Raw genomic sequence first — 24,147 nt, forward strand, 5'->3', positions numbered from 1 at the left:
CCATTAACGAATGTAATAACCACAGTGGTACTGAAAGTATAAGAGATGGATGACAGATTGGTTGTTGTTTATTTTCATAATTCTGAATTGCTAAAGATGGACTGCCATCTTTTCTTCAGTCAGTCGTTGCTTATTTTTGTTCTCATTGATGTAGGTTCTGGTAGGTTCAGTGCGGGAAATGGAAGGTTCACAAAATGCATGTTTGTACTGTAGTCCAGTGTAATATTATATATCTTTTATTATCCCTGAAAAGTTTTCAGGCATCCATTGTAATATTTGACAGAAGACATTCCAAATAGTTTTACATTTTTTCACAAGATTGTTTTTGAAAAAAAACATATTACTCTTTCAATTTTCAACTATTCAAATAAGTCACTTATATTTACACTTGCAAAAAGTATTTTTTTTGGATTAGGGATAAAAAGCTAAAATTTAGCAACTAGACAATCACAAGACGTGAAGTGAGCCAGCTAGCAACCTGATAACTTGATCCCATTTGCACTTATGTGTCCATCTGTTTGAAAAGAAAAAAAAACCAAGAATATAAGAAATATGCTCTTGTATGGTGCTCTCAGAAAGAAGACAAAAAATAATTTTGGAAATGTCATGGGTCATAGACAAGACCACTAACAAGACACAGATAAGAAATGTTCCATAATCAGCAAAAATTGACTTGACTAATTAAGAAATTGGCTCAAGTGAAAATGGTGGCCCTCCACGAACTGAGCCTTTTGACCTCTGAAGCAACTTGTCCTCTGTTCGCCTGCTTTGCATCTTATTATTATGTGTGTGCTGATTAAGGGGAAAAATATTAAATATTAAGGATTTTGAATCTTTAAAAGAATTTTAAAGTTAGTTTAAGAGAAGCATGTTTCAGCATTAATTTGTTACTAACTAAGAAAGCAGCTGGAACAAAAATCTGCTACCAAATCAGCTCTGCAGAATTTGAACTAGATCTTTGTCTAAGCAGTTACTAGAACTATAATATAATATAATATAATATAATATAATATAATATAATATAATATAATATAATATAATATAATATAATATAGGCAGCACGGTGGGGCAGTGGGTAGCGCTGCTACCTCGCAGTTAGTAGACCTGGGTTTGCTTCCCGGGTCCTCCCTGCGTGGAGTTTGCATGTCCTCCCTGTGTCTGCGTGGGTTTCCTCCGGGTGCTCCATTTGTCTCCCACAGTCCAAAGACATGCAGGTTAGGTGCATTGGCACTCCTAAATTGTCCCTAGTGTGTGGGTGTGTGCGCATGCCCTGCAGTGGGCTGGCGCCCTGCCCGGGGTTTCTTTCCTGCCTTGCACACTATGTTGGCTGGGATTGGCTCCAGTAGACCCCCATGACCCTGTAGTTAGGATATAGCAGGTTGGATAATGGATGGATGGATAACATAATAGTAGAGGTACTCTGGGCTTCCCTGAGAGGGGGCACCAAGTGCATTTTGGAACAAAATCTAACCTAACATTTTCCCTTGCACAAGTGGAGAATCTGCCGAATTTGGAGAAGATAAGTTCAAAGGTGTGGATTTGCATACTGGACAATTACACATACACAAACACTTCATCTTTATATGCTGTATTACATTATATTAGCCACATTAGAGTACATCTAAAAATATATATCATATTTGATATTTCCTGCCCTCTTGTACCTCTATTTCTTGTACCTTTAGCATTCTTGTATGCCTTTACTCAGTATTCTAGTGTGTCTCAACCTCTCATCACTGAGGTCCATCTGTCGAACACATGAAGCCTGGTTCTCTGACTCTGTCCACTTTTGTTCTACCACCAATGGTTGATGAGCCCCCACTACCCACTGTGAAAACATCATTTATATTCTTAAGAATGCTTGCCATCATTAAAGGTGACTCTCAGTGTGCCTCCTACACATTTACTCATTCTCATGTGCCCCAATCCTTATTGCCATGCTGTTGTGTCATCAAAGCTAACTTAACCAATCAGACCAAAGTCAAACTGAGCAATCATATTGCTCAGTGGGACTAGACACTCAGACACTCTTTCACACAAACACACACACACAGAGTAGTGTTTTACTATATGTATTATTATTATTATACTGTATTTAAACATGACATTTTCAAGTTCACATGACCAAATATTACATTATATAGTGTGAAGCGAAAAATACTGATGGTTGTGGAAATCTTTGGGTGCCAACCCAGCAACACCCATTTCATCATGAAAATGAACATCCATCCATTTTCCAACCCCCTGAATCTGAACACAGGGGTCTGCTGGAGCCAATCCCAGGGCACAAGGCAGGAACCAATCCTGGGCAGGGTGCCAACCCACCACAGGACACACACAAACACACACTAGGGCCAATTTAGAATCGCCAATCCACCTAACCGGCATGTCTTTGGACTGTGGGAGGAAACCTACACAGACACAGGGAGAACATGCAAACGGCACGCATGGAGGACTCAGGAAGTGAACCTGGGTCTCCTAACTGCGAGGCAGCAGCGCTACCACTGCGCCACCGTGCCGCCCTGAAAATGAACAGTTCAACAAAAAAAAATCATCTTGTAGGATGCACAAAGCACAAATTAAAGTGTTGCTCCTTGCATAGTCAAAATCAGCTCTCCAGCTCGCCATCTCAGGGTTTCTTAGCTCATATTCCTCAGTTTGTTGTTGTCCCCTGGTGATAGGACAATGCTGTGGAGGAAACCAGAGACACAGTTAGCCGCAGTGTCTCCTTGCTCAGCGGTAGAAGTGTTCGGCTTAACTCAGCCCTCTGGAACATTGCTAAAAGTACATGCATGACAACAGAGATGTTTTAGTCAACAGAGTCAAAGCAATGAACAATAATCACAATGTATCTAATCTATAAAGGAATTTACTAAATTATATTTTAACTGGGGTGGCACGGTGGCGCAGTGGTAGCGCTGCTGCCTCGCAGTTAGGAGACCCGGGTTTGCTTCCCGGGTCCTCCCTGCGTGGAGTTTGCATGTTCTCCCGTGTCTGCGTGGGTTTCCTCCGGGTGCTCCGGTTTCCTCCCACAATCCAAAGACATGCCGGTTAGGTGGATTGGCGATTCTAAATTGGCCCTGGTGTGTTTGTGTGTGTCCTGTGGTGGGTTGGCACCCTGCCCAGGATTGGTTCCTGCCTTGTGCCCTGTGTTGGCTGGGATTGGCTCCAGCAGACCCCCGTGACCCTGTATTCAGATTCAGCGGGTTAGAAAATGGATGGATATTTTAACTGTTTTTTACAATGCAGCGATTATGGTTTAGAAATTAGTGCAAGTGGCAGGAGCTCCACCAGAACTCCATTCCAAAGTGTTGTAGATCATTGCTTATGGTGACTTGATTACGTAACAGGATTCTCTTGAGTAAATTTATCCAAGAACTAAACTAGTTTTACTGTTTCCACAATTTTCAATTGAGTTGCACACATTCTATTTTAGTCTTTTGCTAGCAGGGTGGGTAAATGAGCAAAGCACCATCCCAGTCATTATCAGTTCATTGGTTTCCTGTTCAAGGTTATGTTATGATAATATTTGAAATGGGATATTTTAGCTAAATTAGTCATGGATAAAACCAATGACCACAATTTATGTGATCATCAGTTAAGTTGCCCAAATGTTGAGATTTGCTTCAACCCTTTTATAATAGGTGTTATATGTATATGTAATTCCCAGAATTTCTGGCCATCTTTTATTTTTATGTAAAGTATATACTGCACATTGATAAGCAATATGCTGCTAAAGAAACAGAATTAATAGCTTTACAGTCAGTGAGGGTCATTATTTTAATATAGGAAAAACTCCAGAGAGGAATGAAAAGGGCTGTTGAAGGTAGAATGGGCAACTGGGCACAGTGTATTCTGCCCTTTGAGGATAAACTAGGGAAAGTAATTCAAACCAAGACCCACAGCGACATTCATAAGTTTTACAGCCACTAACTCACATTTAGCCAACATGTTTAACATTCCACTGCAACATCCGAACAGTTTAATGACCACATGTTAAGTATAGGTATATAAAGTAATAAAAACTCCATATGGTAACTCCATGTATTAAAGCAAGCCCATTTGATATCCGTAAAGGAGTGCCACAGTTATGGTTCAAATAATTCTTATGGGGAACAAAATTCAAATAAATATATATATAGACATATTAAATCCAATAGTTTGTGCAGTGTTATACTCTAAAGTAGTCTACGCTAAAAGTAAAACAAGAAAAAATCAAAGAATGAGCAAATAAAATAACTTATCTGAAGTTAATCGACTACTGTTTGCATAGTTATTAATTGAGCAGGTTGTCATTTCTTTTTTAAGTACCTTGCTCACTTTTAAGTTATATTCTCCGTTTTCGTTCTTTCTTTTGTGCTTTTAATTTTTTTTTAAATATTAAAATATTTTTATACTTTGGCTTTATCTATGAGAAATCAAAATTATCATGGGGAATTATATTTAAATACATGACTAAATAATGCATGTATCATTATTTTAAAGATATTACTCAACTGCAGAAAACATTCAAGGACAGATATATCCACAAATCACATATAATTTGTGGATTTATTTACATGATTTGTAATTGCTGGTTTTACCAAATAAACTGCATTATTCTCTTTCTGCTATGCTATCGCTTAGCATGGATTATAAGAAAAATTGTAACATTTTTATCTTAGTTTGGATCTTAAATTAATTTGGCACATCACTGTTTACAACATGAAATAGCACAGTGTTAACTGAAAGTCCAGTTTGCTTTCCACTTACCTACAAGGTAAAGAAAGCTGAAGATACTTTAATGAGAATAACCAAAGAAAAACTCACATGTTCTTTAAAATACATTTTTGTGCTTGAAAAGATTTTAACAAAGTTGTCTACTTTCAGGAAATTGTGAGCCCATAAATGAACTGTAAGAGCTCTTATGTGAACATAACCGTACGTTTTCAAAATAATGAATTTGGCCATGAGCCTTCCAGAATGTAATTCTGCATCTGGATTATTTAACTGTCACTCATGTATTAGGAATGTGTAATAGTAATAGCACTAAGGATCTTGTCTTAGAGTTCATATGTGCCATTTGGCCAGAATAACCCTTAACTTGGTGTTTTAAATCAAATTTAAATAAATATTCAGTGCACAGCAATAATTTCATATGTACATGTGTCACTACTACTCCATTATAACATCTGTCTATCTATTTAATACTCATTACAACATCTATCTATCTATCTATCTATCTATCTATCTATCTATCTATCTATCTATTTATCTATCTATCTATCTATCTATAACTTTAATTTTTATTTTACTTGCAAGTCATAAAAGCAGATCATTCAAAATATCTCCATTTCCAAACATGCATCATAATTTTAATTTAAAGCAGTTCTCTTAAGGTTAGTCCCAGTTCTCAGTTAAACAGAAGGGGTCATCTTAGGTAGCAAATTAAACAGTTCCAAAATATATAAAAAAAAATCTTTCATTCTCATTATTTATCCAAAGATGAGTCCTTTTCCAGACTTAGTGGGTACTCTTAACTGGATGAGTTTCTTGACAAACTTTACTATGTGCTTCCTATTCCTCCCTGTAACTGTCCGGGGTATTATGACCTGAAAGACCTGTCCTCTTTTTTGTTTTCCAATTTTCCTGGGCTGTCTCAGTTCCATAGACCTTTTTGCGGACCTTCAGGGGAAGGTCCTATCGGTTACACATCCCCTTCTCAAAAAGATGCAGAGCAGACATGGCAGAATCTAAAGTCCTAACCCCCTTTAAGGTATTTGTCCTGTACTCCCAGTATGTTTTAAACAGTGAAGTGAAGGAAACTGCAGAAAATTCTTAAACATACAAATCTAAGTGAGCAATCAGTAAAAGAGAAGTGAATCTCCTCAGATAATACAAACAACATTGTACCAATTTAAAATCCTGTTAGCAAAAAAATTAAATATAGCCAGTTGACAACAGGAGAGTCAAACAAACACTTCACTTTCATAGAATAGCTACAGTAAATAAACCCAGCTTTTACAAAAGGGTTATTATGTTCATCTCTGAATTTTGAGTTTTTCTTGATTTGTATTTTGTTTTTTCTGCTCACTTTCTCAGCTTAATTTTGGTTAATTGTTTTCATTTAGTGTTTTATATTAGTTTAGTATTTGCTTCTTATTTATTATTTAATTAAGTCCTGTGATAAGATTCATGATTAGGTAATTATGCTGTAAGGTCATGTGTATGTATGTTTATGTTAATTTATTGTTTTTATATATAATTATAGAGTAATAATGTAATGCACACTACTGCCACTATTGCATATATTGGTATTTATTGACATTTATATAGTCATGTATTTATTGTTATAGTATTTTTTATGTTATTTTTAATTCACAGTCTTGGAGCTAAGCAACTAAGCATTTCACTAAATATTGTACTGTGTAATATTGTATGGGACAAACAAAGTTTGATTTGATTTGATGTGATTTTCATTTGGTCATTCTGTAACTCCTGTAAATATTATTGGTTGTCACCCTGTTGATGGTGTTAGAATTATTGGTTTTATTGTGTCTTTGCTTCAGTTTTGAATTTTCTCTTTTGATTTTTGGTTGGTTTTTGGAGGTCTTTGACTAATTAATGTATGATGGATTTTAATTTTTGACTTTGGATTTAACTCTACTGCTTAGAATCGTGGACCACAATAGAGAGGAAATGCAAAATCTCTGGCTTGAGAGACAAGTTCAAATATAAAACTTTACAAATGTTTATAATTCTCAAAAAAAAAAAAGCAAAAATGGTAATAAAAAAGCCACAAGGTTTGTATATAAAGGGAAACCTCCAACAAACAAATCCTAAATGAAAATACAATACACTTGAGAACCAAAGACAAGAAACAAGAAAAACTTCAAAAACAGATACTCCCACATTACATATTCACTCCAAATGACAATGAACCCCTGAAGGACCCTCTACCCACCTCAGAATATATAAGTTGAGGGCAGTCCCATAGAAGCCCTGCCTCTTGGAGTTCCACACACAGGACACATGTCACAGAACAGGGGACAGATGATACATAGATAGGAAATGATAAATATAACCGAACAATAGTAATACAAAATGATAAATACCTGAAAAATAATACTTCATAATAAACAAAGGCAATGCTGAAAAGGAAAATAAACAAAAGCCACAGAACTCACCCTGGCTGAAACATAACCATATTTTTGTTCTAATTTTTTTAATTTATTACATTAATTAATGAAGCATCCTACAAGGCCAGATTTATTCTATGTGGTTTCCCTGTAATGTTTTTTCATTTTAAGGCAAGATCATAACAGCCTGCTTTTGTCTGAACCCGCATACACATCACCACCAGTTGCTCTCTTTTCTAAAGATTCAGTGCTTAAGAGAGCAGTGGCTCCTAACTATATAAAGCGATGAGCCTTCCAGAATGGTTTGTAGTGGAGGCTTTTCCAAAAGCGTAGGCTGTTGCTTTAGGCAGAATACCACACAGCTAGAGTTGTTGAATAAATTGTGTTTCTAACACTCCAGTATTGTTAAATTGAGTTAATTTATTCTAACATGATTGTTTGGGCACAAAGACACGAGTAGAAGAGTTAAATCTTATCTCACTGTTGATTGCCTTTTCATGCACATTACAATTATGTAGGACTTGTTCCTTGTGATTTTTCTGGTACTTTTCTTATTTTTTTTTTTTAAATTGGTTTTTAGGGTATTATGCAAAAACTTTTAAAAGACAACATATAAGGAGATCTAAATACATTTAAATAGAGTAGCATGTGCCAAATGTCATGGTATAACTGGCAACAGAAGTATACTGTATATACTTCACCTCATGACAGGACGTCTTTCTTGTGGTTCCCTTTTTACCAAAAATGTGTGTTGTATGTTTATGAAAAGTAATACTGTTTGTCCACATCCATCTACCTGCTTATCCGACTTCAGAATCACGAGGACTCAGGAACATTTCAAAGTGCCCATCAATTACCATAGGCTTCTGATCTCTACCGCATTCAAACACAGAGTCAGATATCAGGTCAGGGTAAAATTTGTAGCTGGGCTGCAGTTATTAAAGGAATCTTTTTGTTAACATTTTAGAAGTACGGTGGTTGATTAAGTAACAGATTGTTAAGTATTTGACTCCAAAACCCCAATGTTTGTTGTTGCTGTGGTATGTGGAGTTCATTTTAAAACCACAAGGCAATTGGTTAAATTCCACTTCTGCATTTCTATGTGACCCACAGCAAGTTTTTAATCTGATTGTCTGCAGATTGTGGGGATATGCATTTTTGTAAAAAGAAAAGTCGGGATTTAACATAAAAGGCACAGTATAATGCAGTATAGAAATTACAGTATTTAATTCCCCTTTTTAGTTGTATTAACTTGCTGTATGGCGATAGCTGTAGATGATGATCTCACACTGAAATGGGACAAGTGGACTGGAGGGGAATTGCCTCAGACGTTTCTTTTTGACCAGTCTTGTTTATTCTATGAAAGCTGCAGTCCTTATACCTTAACTATTAACCTTGGTGGCTTATTTTATTGTCTAAATGAGCAAAATGAAACAGAATGCAGGATCAGATCCCTTTTTTCATGATTTAGACCCCTAACTTTGTACTCTTCTGGTTTAGTTAACTGAGCGATATCTACTTGGGCCTGCACTGTTAGTCAAAAAACACTATTTTTATTAATTAGCCAAGCTAATAAATCCACATCAGAGCTGACAATGGGTCAAATGGGTCAGCAATACTGGATTGGCTATGTGGGTCACAGGTCATTGTCTGTGACCCACTGACCCATAGCAGTCCGAAATTTTAATGTAATGCTGAAAATACTACGTTTTTAGTCCCATGTCACTGTAATGCAATAAAAAGAAAATGGCTGCAGAATTATTAGGCCTACTTACTTACTTATCTGTAGGATGACTGACAGATCAATTGACTTTATTTCTACATTTACATAATATGAGTTCTATTGACACTGCCTTTCTGTGAACTCCGACGTATGCCAGCTGGACAGCTATTCCCATGAACTGGTCAAATATGTAAGCCAGGCATACACTCCAACCTGCCAAAAAGCTTTACACATGGGTGAGAAACAAGGCCTTGAGTAACATGTTTTCATCAATTTTGGAGAATTGTGATGTGCTGATTCCATTGCTGAAGCAAACAAGGAACACTTGATTTCCAAAATTGATATAGACCTTTGAAAGGACACGGTGTCCTTCATGAACATTTTTCATCTGTTATTTGATTTTCTTGAATATGCCAATATTCCCACTTTGTAAAATGCCAGTTTATTACACTCTTCAGGAAGCCTGGCATTCTGACAGTGACATAATTAGTCTGATGAAAAATTAATTTCTAGCAGCATTAACCGACAAATACTGGAGCAGTTAGACCATTCTGCACTTTGTTGCACCATATCTTGATCCAGCTTTGCAAGGATTGAGCTTTGTGTAAAACCTAAAAGATCACCAAGGGTTCTTTGAACAAGTGAAGGCTTCATGCTAGCCATTGAACCCGACTGACTCAACTGCTGATGATGTTACTAAAACAGCCTCAGCTTCTGCAGATGTTTCCAGATGTGTCAGATTTCAACTTGAGTGCACCATTGGAACTGTTACACAAGAAGCAGAAAGCCGATCCACTGGCATGCTGCAGAAGTTCCAAGACAAGTGCCAGTAAAGTGAGTCAAGTATCCATGCGCACACTGGAACAGAGTCAATGATGAAATGAGAGATTACAGGAGAGAAGCAAACCCACCTCATCATACAACTTCTGCATCTGATCACTTTGCCCTGCCACAGTGGTGGGGTCTTCTTTGCAAGACGTTTCCATTGTTATCAAACATTACTAGACAACTCTTTGTAATTCCAGCGTCTTCAGCTGAATGTGAGAGACACTTCATTGTATTCAATGCGTGACAAATAATTATGTCACAATGCAGTAGCATGTTTCCAGAAACTGTTGAAGCCATTTCAATCGTGCTTGAGGGGTACAACAGTAAGGTGATCAAGTGATTTTGGCATAGTGACTGGCACTGGCAACACTGGCTCAGGCTGACACTATTGTCTTTGTTTAGTAAGATAGTAATACTGTGACCATTGCAGCTGCAATGCGTGTCTTTCTCCCCATTCCTGAATGAATGGTAATTGCATTAAGCTTATAAAGTGTGTAATGAACCAACAACCTTTCTTATATTCTGTAAGTGCCTTGAGCATGGGAAAGGCGCTACATAAATAAAATGTATTATTATTTATTATTATTATTATTAACCTTTTACAAGCAATAGAATGTCATGGCAGTTATCCATTAAAGTGCAGAGGGTTAAGTTCAACAAACCAAAACTCTTTTTATTGCACACCTATTTCTGACGGAATGAAAATTGCAGAGAGCATAAAAAGTAAATGTACAGGTGCGTATACAGTAATCTTAAAAAAATAAATAATACTAAGAAATATAAAACAAAGAGGAGGACTTGCACCATTGCTGTCACAATGAGAACTAGTTTAACAATGCAGTGTCACTTAGCAAGCTTATATTCGTCAACTGTATCCTCACCTGCTCATGCTGTGTCTGAAAATAGGAAAATGGACTGTGGGTCGTGGTTCATGCAGGTCACGGGTCAAAGGCATGATGGGTTACATGTGTCACAAAAGAGTTATAACATGAAAGGTATTATATCAATTGTATACCATTGAAAAAATTTGATTTTTTTGTTATTTTATTTAACACCAAGAATGCTTAATATCTCATATCCACAAAATTACTACATACATAATAATAATTGTTATTATTCATACAAATCTGCTTTACATAACATGTGACTCAAGATGATTCACAGAGTGACTAGTGTAATAAAATAATGTGTTTTTAAGATGAAATACATACAAATGAAATGAGAAAATATAGAATTAATTATGAAAAAGCTTATGTAAGGATATTAGCAGATCTATCAGACTATTAGCAATTAAAACAATTTTATCCTCACTATAGAAATAAAATCTAAACTTTAAAAATACAAAAAAACAATCTAACTAGCTTTGCATGGTTTTTTAGTTAATGACTATGAAGCTTTAAAACCAAGTCTTCTTTACTAGGTGGAGTCAACTTAAATTTAATGTTGATAAGAACATCAAAGACTGATTATCTTTGCTAAAGCTGCTGATATTTTGAAAGTCATCTTTTTTTTAATTCAATTGTCCAAATGAGCAAACTGGATAAGACTGCAGGATCAGATCACTTTTCTTTTCTTTTCTCTGCGTGCCAGCCATTTGAACTAACAAAAACAGCAGGGTGTTTCTGCTGATTCCATCATTTCCCACTCACTTTGGCCAAAAAAACGGAAAGAACAACTGAATGAATCAAAAAGCAATATTGGCAAACAGAAAATTACAAAGAAAAAATAAACTCCATTCTAGTGTGTCTAACAAAACTGAGACATTATTAGATTCCATTAATAGATGATTTTATTGTACTTAATTGGGTTTTGGTTAAACATCTTTCACTCATATGTTACACTCGGACTAACCAGATATACTGACCACGCACTGGAACACTTTGTTCCCTACCTGGCAAAGGACAGCTAGAGAAATGGGAGCCAGAATTTTAGTCATTTGGAGCTGATGATTTTCCACTTCATGAAAAAAAAAAGTTCAAAAAAACGCCTTTGAAGGCTTTCCTTCAGTGCATGGGAAAAGATGCTGCATATTTCATTCTAAATGCTTTCTAAAACCCATTTTGTAGGCATTTTTATGCTAATATTGCACACTACTTATGTAATTTGTTTTCTGGTCAATTTGCTGAAGCAATGAGAATATAATATAATAGAATGGAATAGAGTTTACTCCCACAGTCCAAAGACATTAGATGAACTGGGGTTGTTAAATTGGCCCGTGTGTGTGTGTTCACCCTGCTGTGTACTATCAGATGCTTGCTGAGATAGGCTCCAGCTTCCTAGATGGATAGAGGAATATAATATAATATAATATAATATAAGAAGTTAGGATATACCGGGTTGGATAATGGATGGATGGATAATATAATATAATATAATATAATATAAGAAGTTAGGATATACCGGGTTGGATAATGGATGGATGGATAATATAATATAATATAATATAATATAATATAATTTTTTCAAACCTGCTTGGTTCTGGCAGCATCGGGCACAAGTCAGAAGACAGTGCGCCACAGGGCCTGCTGACGCACACCTATATACAGCCAATATGAAATCAACAGTTAACCTAACTGAAAATGTCTTTAGGGGTGTGGATAGAAAACCCAGAAGAGTAGGAGAAGGAAAATTCACAGAGACGCAGTACAGACTACAGCTGGGCATGGGAGTTTAACCCAGAAAACGGAATTCATTATATAATGTGCATTTTTATCATAATTCAATTGTGAATCACAGTGGCTGCAACCAACCTTGGCAGCATTGAATACAAGGTGGGAACCAACTCTGAGTGGTACATCATAGTAAGATACGTCCATTTTCTAACACACTCATTCTGTTCAAGGTGGTATACTCATAATATAATATTATATAATATCATATAATATAAGCTGCCTGCTGGTTCTACTTTCAGATTCCTTATGCTGCTAGATATGAAAAAAGAATATGAGGGTGTAAAGGGAGAATAAAATCAAAAAATATATATTTCAAGTAGAGTTCTAAGATGTAATATGCAAATCTCTTTAAAGGAGCTAGGGTTTCAGTTGCTTCTCTAAAGCAGACATTTTAACACTTTCAGGTTGCTTTTCCATTGCTATGTATACATGAGAAAGAACAACAGTAGGCTGCTTTTTCGATGGGAGTGGGGGTGAGATTTAGAAGTTTTGTTTTGTCTTTTCTCTAGGAGCTAAGCTTGATATGTTTTTTCATGAAATGAGAAAAAAGAGAGAATCTGGCGAAACAAAGAAAGGCTGTCTGAAGTCAAGGCGAGCAGGAAACATAACTCTCTGAGGACTTTGCTCAGCCACTGTAGCTCAGCTCTCCAAAATCTCTCTCTGAATTAGAGTTGACAGTTTCTCTGCAACTCACACTATATGCTCATTATCCCTGAACCCCTTTGCTTCCTCTTCCTTTCCCCTTATGCACCACTGTTGTCTCCTCCAAAAAAAAGTTACTTTTAAAGTGATCTCTGCTGTTGCCCTGAAATGAGACAAAAGAAAAACAAAGATGAAAAAGTTGAGGCTGATAGTCAGCATTTCATTGTTACTCTGACTTAGCTGTATCTTTTTGTTTTGGAAAGAAAATTAATTAGTAAATTTGCTCTCTTTAAGGGTTTACATATACTAAACAAACACATTTTTACAGAGATTGCAAAGGACTGATGAGTTTTTTAAGTCTATTGTAAAAATGTACAAGATTTGTGTTTTACACCTTTCATTCATAGGTGTCTCCATATATTTAAGATCACTATTTAAGACAGGTCTGATATTTCTTCACTAAAAGAATCATTTTTTCTATATGCATTTCCTTAATATGTTTTTTTCTACATTAAGGAATACTAAAAAAAAACTTTCAAGTATTTCAGTTTAATCTTTCTAAAATGAACATTTCTAATGTTAGTGTTGAATTGTTGTGAGTAAGGCGTATTTTTGGATTATGTGTTTTTTAAAGAGTTTTCTTAAGCCCCTGCAGTTGAACTAGACCACTGCATGTCTAACAAAGTATGTAATCTGTTAGCTTTAATTTTTGAGAGGTTTGCATTACTGCAGAATTAAAGCAATGTTTCACAGGGACCCTGTTTATAATGTCTACACTGGCAATGTAAGGCAAAAAGGTCTTTTCCACAATAGCTTTACTGTTAGCTTTTCTCAGTTGAGACTATATGCTGATGCTTAAGAAAGTTTGGGCCAAATGCCTTACAGATAATGCAAAAGATTTAAAATATTGTAGATCTTCTGGTATTCTCTACTGTGCATTTTTAGTTTTCACAAGCAGTAAAATGTGAATATTTTCAAAAAGAAATAATGTACAGTATGTGAGTGAAAATGCCACTTTGAGAAACTATAAAATCCTTATGTTTAGGACAAGAGATACAACTTTACAACTCAGACTATAATATTTATAATTTTATCTAATTAAGCTTTTATTGCCATACAAATATCCACTGGCTTACCTAATGTTACCTTCCAAATGTTAAAATCACTATTAGTAGAGTAACTATAAAATCCTTATGTTTATAATTTATCAATTGCACATGAGTTTAATCCCATACTAATGTATAATACTAATATCTTTTACAACTAAATCTTTATTGTCTTACAAATATTCGCTGTCTTAACTAATGTCACCTTTTCAAGCATTAATATCCCTAATTAGTAACTGTAAAATTCTTATGTCTATAATGTATCCATTACACTGGAAACTTATATCCTGTACTATAATGTTAATATGTTTTACAATTAAGGTTTTGTTGTCATCCAGATATTCATGGTTTTAACTAATGTTAGCTTTTCAAAAGATAGAATCACTATTAGTGACTATAAGGTCTTAATGCTTAATAATATATCCATTTGATGCTATATTCCCATACAGTAATATTAACATTTGTGACAATTTTTCTGGCATCCCGATATTCATAGTCTTAACTAATGTTACCCTTACAAACGTTCGTTATGATCAGTTATTCAGGTCATCTGTTTACTAAACCAGCTTAATGCAGTTTCAGAGTCACAGGACCCTGGAACTTGTGCATCAGCATTTGATCTACAGTAAGGTAACCTAAAAGGGCACAACTAAAGAGCATGTCTTTTGCATGTGGGAGTAGGCAAACCCAGACGGATACCTCCTGAACCTGCAGATATTGTGATTCGGTTGAAATCTGGACTGAGTCTCCTAGAGATGTAAGGCAGGAGTGCTACCCTCAGTGTCACTGTATTGCTGTTATTACATTATTACTATTGTTGTTGCTCTTGAACCTCAGAAATGTTTACAGTAGGGGTAAATTAACAACCCCTTATGTTGTATTTTTGTTTTTTAGACTCTCCAGAAATGACTTCACATGGAAAATATTTTCTTGCTTTTCATTAAAACCTCCCTTGATAGTTTTAAGCACTCCCACAATTATTGAATTTATGCCTGCATTCATATTACACATATTTCCAATATTACATTTCTCTTGACTGCAAAGAAACCATTAAATTGAAAGCAAGGACAACAGGGCACTGTGGTTAAACAATGGATAGCATCATTTTCTAACAGTTCCTAGATCAATTCCCTACTGGAGTTTTCATGTAAAGCATTCATGTTCTCCATGTGAATATGTAGGCTTCCTCCTAGGACTCCGGTTACATCTCTCATTCCAAAGACCTCTGAGATACGTCTCAAAAGTCCAGTGCTGAGGTTTCAGTATTTACGTTTATGTGTTGTATACATTGCACCAGTGAACTTATAAAATGTTTGGTTGATGCAGCTTTTTTGTTATTGACCATTGTAAAATTATTTTGGTAACATTTCATAAGAGAGGCTATACTGTTTGTTATAGTTCCCTCAATTAGTGACTTATTACTATGTAACACAAGCAAAACTTTTATTAAGGCCCTCTTGTATAGCAGTAAGTGACTAATTCATGCAGTATAGGCAGCACCTATTCAAATGACATCAGTGCCCTGTAAATCTTATTAAAATTAAAAAAAGCTTCTTGTTTAGGTCCTGTTAGTAATTAATGGAACACTATACTCGGTCTGTGTTCCAGAGTATCATTGGTGCTTTATAATTCTTACTGAGACTAAACAAAGCTTTTATTAACGTCTTGGTATATAGCAGCAACCAACATACCTATAGAATCCCTTGCTCTGTTAACATTTATCAGTCAGTCAATCATTTTCCAATTTAACATTTATATTTAAGAAAAAGACCATGGAATCAATGAAGACACAAGAGGGCAGTAGTACTTTTTCTGTGATTAACTGGGAGCAGTTCAAGACAAACACGCTGTGGAAGGGGACACCACAAAGCAGCCAGTCTATGGGCCGCGTCTCTTAACACCTTTGAAGACAAGACAGACATGATTTCAGCAGGGGTCTAGACAGGCCAGATGAGAGATAGAGTGAGAGAAAGCAAAGATTAGTGGTTTGGGACTTAACACATGCCAGCCTGGCTTGCCGTGGGCACTTGCACAGGCCTCCAAGGAGAGTTTACGGAAAATAAAGCAGAGCCACAGCAGAGGCCTAATTCAAGTGCCAGGCTGTGCTCACTTGTTTGGGTTTCAACATATCATGGCTCTCTACCCAGTTTGTTTGCTTTGCTCGTTTTTGTGGTTGCCTGGTGGTGTGCCCACCTCGTGATTGCTTGCGTGCCTTTCCAAACCACTGACATTTGGTGACATAGGAACCTTTGGATGTTGTTCAGTTGGGGAGGCTTCTTATAGCTGGCGTTTTGCTCTGGCTCAGTTTTTCTTTTTCCACAACAAATCTGGTTAGACAAGGAACCCAGACAGCAAAAGCTCCAAGCACTGCAACACAAGCGCACTTGCTTGTGGCTTTCACTTTATTGCATTTGCTGTTCTCCCATAAGACAGACACAGGCAGAAACCAGAAGCAAACCAAAACTAACAACAGGTGATCTGTGGGGAATATTGAGCACAAAAGAAATCAAGTTGCCCACTTTGATTCTACAGTTTTTGTCATAAAGATCTCATTTATTTGAAGTAACATTTTTAGAATAAAGAGCAGCAGTTGTAACAAATACATAAATTATGAATAGGATCAATGATTTACTGCTTTCTTTCCACAGCAAAAGGTCAATGTAAAAGCTAAAAAAGTATATTTGTTGCTAAATTCACAAAATGTCATATTACCCATTCATTTAAGAAGGTGTTTTAACGGCAGTATCATCTATGTTTGCTTTTCAGACCCCTCCTATGAAGCAGTCCGACGATCAGGATGGACCAATAGTGTTCACAATTCCAAAGGTGAGCAGCACACTAAAGATATTTTGTGGAAGACTGCAGCGTTGAGGCGCCTGCACTGTCTAATGATAGGAGATGCTTTATTTTTCTGAAAACTACACAACTGTAGAGCACATTGAATTTATTTACCAGCCTTTCCCTTGTGGAGGCAGAGGCCAAAGGTGAGTTTTGCCTGGTGGTCTTCTTGAGCTTTGGGTGGACAATTTTGACCTCAGGAAACCCCAAAGTTTCAGAAAGAGGAAGAGAGGTCGTCTGGGGCAAGTTAGAGGTCCAGAGGTTAAACTCTGTGTGGAAGTCGCTTGTTGCCTGAATGTGACTGGTAGTTGTGGTTCTAAGAAGGTTAGTGATTAGGCTGCAGACTTACATTTTGAATGAATTTGCTTTGAAGTGAAAAAAAGGTAAGATATTCAAGACCTTGTAATAAACAAGTATTTCATTCTTGATTAATAGTATAAGCAATATATGTATATTAAGAAATAAAGTAAATACTTTAAGAGTAGTACAATCATAGAAAAATGAAAACTAATACAATATACATATAATATTAACAAAAATATATAAAAAGATTTTATATATTTAAACTTGTGTGAATGTGTATGCACAATATAGACATTGCCTAACCATTACTAGTAATAAAAAGGCTTTCATTTTGCATGTCATTTTGTGTTTCTCGCAGAATGAATAGCACAGCTATCATAATAACATATATAGGAAGAGAGAAATTTACAGAATATTAATAAGGTACTTATGATCTAGAGTGATAACTACAGTGAACTGATGAAGAACAATGCAGGATAGATGGAGACGGTGATGATGGCTCTGATTTCTTAACGGATATCAGCAATCTAGCCAGTTTTAATTACAGAATAACTGCACAATTAAAATATAAGATAGTGGTTCTCAAACTGTGGGCCAGGCCCCCCTAGGGGGGCGCGAAGATGTGAAAAAAAGAAAACAAGAATCAAAAATATGAAAAATACATCTATTTAAACCAAAACAAATTGACTTAAACTACATTCTGATACTAGAAAAATAAATATAGAGTTAGATAAATGTCGATAAAAGTTAAGTAGGTATAATAAAATATGCATCTATGATATATCATTAATTAATAAAGAACAAATTGGTATTAGTGGGATCCTTTCAAAAAAACATTAGGGGGGCACAATTAAAACTGTTAGGAAAACTCGGGTTGCAAATACTTAAAGGCTGAGAAATGCTGACATACAGTAAGAAAAGGATTGAAGTTACGAATCAATGGTGTAAATGCCTTGCATTTTTTACAATTGGACAATGTTTTTTTCAGCGATAATTTTAGAGTAGTAAACAATTAGTTTTGATTTTAATAACACATAATGTAGTGTTAAAAATATTCTTCTGAATATATTTTTGTATGTGAAACATAAACAATATCAGATTAAAGAAATGATGCAGATGAACTCACGCCATGTGCAATATTCTGCAACCTCTGTAAACCAGGACTAACAGCAGCTTTTTCAACTATTACATGCAAAATATCATTGTAGTTTCCAAGGTTTTTTTTACAATTGTATCAATTTTCAGTCTGGTTAGATTTTTCTGGTTTTCAGGGAGAAAAGATGAGATTAATCCATTAGTGAAAACTGTATTTCTTTAGATTGTATGTAGTACTAGGGTGTTGTACCGTGTTAGCCATTATGAATGTAGAGAAAAGCCAAGCAAAATGACACCTTTTATTGGCTAATTGCCTGAAGAAGGGGCCTGAGTTGCCTCGAAAACTTGCATATTGTAATCTTTTTAGTTAGCCATAAAAGGTGTCATTTTGCTTGGCTTTTCCCTTAGATTGTCTGAAAATAACCAAGTATTTCTAATCAGTCAGTAAATAAGTTGGATATGTAGTTTTATAAATAACGCTGACGCTGTATAATACGTACACAGAATATATTGATGAGTGCATAGTACATATCAGTACTTTCATACTTCATTTTAATATGTACAGTACAGGCCAAAGGTTTGGACACACCTCCTCATTCAATGTGTTTTCTTTATTTTCATGACCATTTACATTGGTAGATTCTCACTGAAGGCATCAAATGTGGAGTTATGTACTTAACAAAAAAAGGTGAAATAACTGAAAACATGTTTTATATTCTAGTTTCTTCAAAATAGCCCCCCTTTGCTCTGATTACTGCTTTGCACACTCTTGGCATTCTCTCGATGAACTTCAACAGGTAGTCACTTGAAATGGTTTTCCAACAGTCTTGAAGGAGTTCCCAGAGGTGTTTAGCACTTGTTGGCCCCTTTGCCTTCACTCTGCGGTCCTTCACTATTTTGAAGAAACTAGAATATAAAACATGTTTTCAGTTATTTCACCTTTTTTTGTGCTGCCATAAACAAATAATGTTTGATTAAATTAATACATATTTATCAACTTAATGCTAAATACTTTAATTATATGAAATTTTACTCAGAAAGATACTCTAAAATTTTTGGAAAGGGTTAATGAAATAAATAATAAATAAATAATAATTGGGGTCAAGAATATTTTTCTTTACTCTATTTCAATGACTGACTGACTGTTTCAATTAATTAAATATCTTTTGTTTAAGCTTTTACTGTTTAATACCTCTATTTTATTTAGCCACTGGAGATTATTACAGTAGCCCCCATGTTTGTTCAACTGGATCATGGGCAGGTTTAGCTGCTGAAGTCTCACCAAAACATTTTGTGACTTACTGTATAGCCCAGCATGCTAGCCACCACTACCATTTTGTTAATCTTTTCTATACCTAAACATTTCAGTGTATATTTTGGGAATGTAACTATGACAGATGTGACTAGGAAGGATTTAAAAATACAATTTAAAAGAGATGCTAAACGTTTTGCAGTTTAAATGTTTCTGTATAAATGCAGTAAAAACAGTATAAGAATAAGAAAACTGGTGATCTAGTAGAAAGTGATATCATCATTGAACTTTCATTGTCTTGGAAATGCTAACTATAAAAAAATATTTTTCAGCTTCACCAGCTGTGGCACAAAATGGGTCCAAGAACTCTGAACAGCAGCGACCACAACCAGGTAGGAGTTATGTGGGCGCCTGTCTGACAGGTCGATTAGGCACAAAATCCGCCTTTTCTTCCGTGGTCTACTTTTTCTTAGGTAGACGATGATTATCTCAACCCAAAGGGTTTTTTTTTTCTTGTTTAATTGCTTGTTTAAACATACCCAGCTTTTTGAAGTATTTTTCAACTCAAAGTTGTGCAATCCACTATAATGGAAAGTTGTCGTCTAGTTCAGAAGTAGTTCCTGCCTTGTTTGCATGCTCCAGTTCCCCACACCCACAACCAAAAGTAAGCAGTTACAGAAAATGGATGAATGTATGTGCTGTTCTGTCATCCTCTACTTTTACTACTGAACTCTTTGCAGTCATGTATTGGAATCTGTACATGTTATTGACTACCCTTAAATGAGAGAGCAGAAGGATGTCTGCTCTACAGAAGTGATTTCTAAACTTGGTGTTGGGATTTCCTGTGGCTGCAGGTTCTCAATCTGACCAATTTTATAAAGTGGCTCTGAGGCTAAGGATCTGCACTGGCAATCGGAAGGTTATCTGTTCAGATCTCGTAAATGTCAGACGTGATTCCACTCCGTTGGGCCCTTGAGCAAGGCCCTTAACCTGCAATTGCACCATCCTGGGTATGACGATAACCTGCATCCAGCCCTGCCAGCAGGCCCTTCAATGGCTGCACTCGGCTCCTAATTTGGGATCCTGAGGTGGTTTGTCTTGTGGTTGGTGTTGGCAACATGCTAGCCAGAAGTCCAGCCTCCAGCCTCTCTCTCTTTCTCTCGCTCAATTTTATAAACAGCTGCTTGTTTGTATATTTTTAATTTAAGTGCAATCGTTTGCCTTCTTTCTTTTTAGTTCACTTTCTGCCTGCACAATTTGAGCTCATCAGTTGATTTAAATAGAGCTAAAGATGAGCAGTTAATTCAATATGATTTAAGTTTATCATCACATTAATAATTATTGACATAAATAGTGGAATTATTTCAAAAGAAACTACAAATTGCAAGCTAGGGGTTGGATGGCTTACTACAGCAATAAATAAATGATTTGTAGAGTATGTCAAAACATGATGATGTCATTTGTCTGGTTCCAGGTGTGCAAAATAAAAATAAGCAAAAGGAGGAATGAAAATTCAGTGAATAGTGACAGTAAATATAGTCCATGCATTAAAATTTCTTTCTGATATACTGTAATTAACAGGTCCTCATATCCATATAGTTTTGGGTGATGAAAACAATTCAGATTTATCACACATAAAATTATTATTTATAATAAAGTAGTTGTAGCCTAATATAACAGCAAGTTGTAGAGCCATTAAAGGTCAAACTGTGTAATATTACATCACTTTCATTTGCTTTACTACCACCGCCATATCTGACACCAGGCATTCAATAATAGGCCACCAACTGTCCAGGGCACCAGTTCATCTCAGGCCACAAAACTTGCCACACCCACAGAAACAATTCGAAGATATAGAGACAACAATCATCTTAATTGTATGTGTTATAACGAGTGGAGGAAACCAAATATTGGCAGGGAAAAATTCAAATTCTGCACAAAAAGTACATAATCCAGGCATCTAAGAACTGACTTCTGGAAATGCTACCTGTTAAACTACCATGCCATCAGCTGCCCAGATTCTACCTCGGGGCTTGCAAGTTCTAAGATAACAACACAAATATTTATTTTGTTATGAGTCCTTATATATGATAACAAAATATAATTTACACTTACTAGTTTGACTTTTGTAAAGTCAATTTGTTATGTTCACAACTCCCAGAGACCAGGTTTGAATCCTATCTCGGTCATTGTCTGTGTCATGTTTGCACCTTCTGCCTGTGTATTTGTGGGGTTTCTTTTCAACCTTTTCTTATGTTAGCTTGATCAACAATTTGACTTTGTATTACTGCAGAGTATAATCTGGTGATGGTTTTTTCTAAACGTGAGTGTGTGTGGTGAGTGCAATCCCGAGTGACCTGGTGTCCTGTCCAGGTTTGTTCCTTGCTTTACATATTTTTGCAGATATCTTTTGGTTTCTTACAACCTGAATTGGAATATTTAGGTGTATACTTCCAATTTTTAACCAGTATTTACGTGTCCCTAATTGCACTACAGTCATATTACTTTAAAAAATATTGGTTTAATAGTAGTCAAGGGTACAATGAATTATGATGTGGTAGCTAATTTGCAGTCCCTGCATGGTTTATGTGGGATCCTGTCCAGAGTTGCTTCCCAAACTACCCAATACTGATGGGATGGTGACCAGGTGCCTGCAATCCCGAGCTGAATAAGTGAAGTTGATAATGAATAGAGTAACAGTATATCTAGGAAACTAGTTGTAATTCATAATTCACACTGTAAACTCTACATCTAATTTCATTCTCTACCATTTGTGTTTTCTGATTATATTGACATTGCTATTTGTCACATCTAAAGTTTGATCATTGTTTTTCATTCATCTACAGTTTTGGGGATAATGTGTTAAAAGTAACATGCAATACATAGTCTGATTACTATTTAAAGTAATGTGTAACCTAATGCAATAGTTATTTTACTGAAGTAAAAATGCCAGCATTTCTTAAAAACAAAAACAGATATGCATTACCGCTTTACTACTGGAGCTTATTCCCAACACTCCAAAAATAAAAGGAAAATGTCTGCATTATTTCACAGAAGTATTGCATTTAGTCAGTAACATCATGCGTGCATGTGCTCTGGCTGTGAAGGCTAGTGAGGAACTGGTTAAGCATGTGCATATCATGCAATCAAGTGAAAAGAACTGAACAAAAGTTATAAATATACAGTACATTTAACTCTGCATGGGACAAATGTAACTGGTCAAGTTCAGGGTCACAGGGAGCCGGTGATTATCTCAGACAGCAGCACTGGGTGTAAAGCAAGAAGCAAATGTGGTGGATGGCATGCTGGTCCTTTGCAGGACTCAGTCACACAGCCAAGCAGAAGAGAGTGTGCTGCATACAGTATAGTAACAGAAATCTGTTAATAAAGTTTCATCCAGCGATTTATTATAGATATGGTGTTGAAACACTATGATCTGAAGGAGCAGTGGCCACTGTTCAAATTGCTAATCTTCGGGGGCTCATTTTGAAAATGGAAAAATGGTATTGATTTATTTCCACAACATGTGAATAACAAAATGTATTTATAAAACACAAGAAAATTACTAAATGTCTGGTCCATTTCATGAAGGTTCATATATTGACTTAGGATTTATTAGGTTTAGGATTTATGCTGGAAAGGAAAATGTGCAGTTTTTCATAAAATAGAAGAAAAAATAACGCAAAGTATTGAACTGCTTGTAACGTAGCACATGTGAACATGTGACATATTTAGTTCCTTTTTTGGTAAGTAATGAGTAATGTAACTAAATTACTTTTAAAAACAATGTATCCCAACACTGCTTATTTATTTTCTTACTCTCTCGGTCCTCTGCAGGGTCTCTACAAGCTTTTTCCATTATCATTTATGAAGAATGCAGTTAGTCACACACGAGATGGCTTGTAAATTCTGACTTCATTGCTTTAAGGCTGACAATGATCAATGAAAAACTTTGCTAGGCCTAGATGCTTGGCACAAATTACAGAAAGAAAGAAATGTATTATTCAGCTAGATTATTGCATGTATACTCAAAATGTCCATCCCTTATCTAAAAACATTCTTTGCTTTAAGACTTTCTGTAAACATTTTTGGATTCATGACTGCTTTTGATTTATTCCATATTTTCCACCTGAGTGACACTTTTCTGACCGCCTTATTTTATTTTTTTAATTTTCAGACCCCTACCAGATTCTAGGCCCCACAAGCAGTCGCTTAGCCAATCCAGGTAAGATTACTTTTTTGCACTTGTTCCATTGGCAGTGTTTGCAATGCCTAATGTAAAAAAAAATAATAATTAAGTGAATAACATTGATTATCGCATTACTATGGCACATGTCAAGGGGTGGGATATATCAGACAGCAAATGAATAGTCAGTTCTTCAAGGTAATGTTTTGGAAGCAGGAAGAATGTGTAGTGTAAGGATCTGAGTGACTTTGACAAGAGTCAAATTGTGATGACTAGATGACTGGGTCAGAGCAACTCCAAAATGGCAAGTCTTGTGCGGTATTCCCAATATGCAGTGGTTAGTACCTCCCAAAAGCATTTACAAAAGGCTTGTGAGCATCAGAA

General features: G+C 35.8%; 1 protein-coding gene across 5 annotated transcripts in view; it reads left to right on the plus strand.

The window, feature by feature from the left end:
* fli1 (Fli-1 proto-oncogene, ETS transcription factor) overlaps positions 1–24,147 on the plus strand; it is a 75,967-nt gene that overhangs the window by 47,139 nt on the left and 4,681 nt on the right. For all 5 annotated transcript variants that reach the window (XM_039764059.1, XM_039764061.1, XM_039764064.1 and 2 more), the window contains 3 exons: positions 16,856–16,915; positions 19,910–19,969; positions 23,755–23,802. In XM_039764059.1, the coding sequence (XP_039619993.1) occupies positions 16,856–16,915; positions 19,910–19,969; positions 23,755–23,802 (168 nt within the window). The remainder of the gene's footprint in view (positions 1–16,855; positions 16,916–19,909; positions 19,970–23,754; positions 23,803–24,147) is intronic.

Source organism: Polypterus senegalus, chromosome 9 (genome assembly GCF_016835505.1).
Source record: "Polypterus senegalus isolate Bchr_013 chromosome 9, ASM1683550v1, whole genome shotgun sequence".
Lineage (NCBI taxonomy): Eukaryota > Metazoa > Chordata > Cladistia > Polypteriformes > Polypteridae > Polypterus > Polypterus senegalus.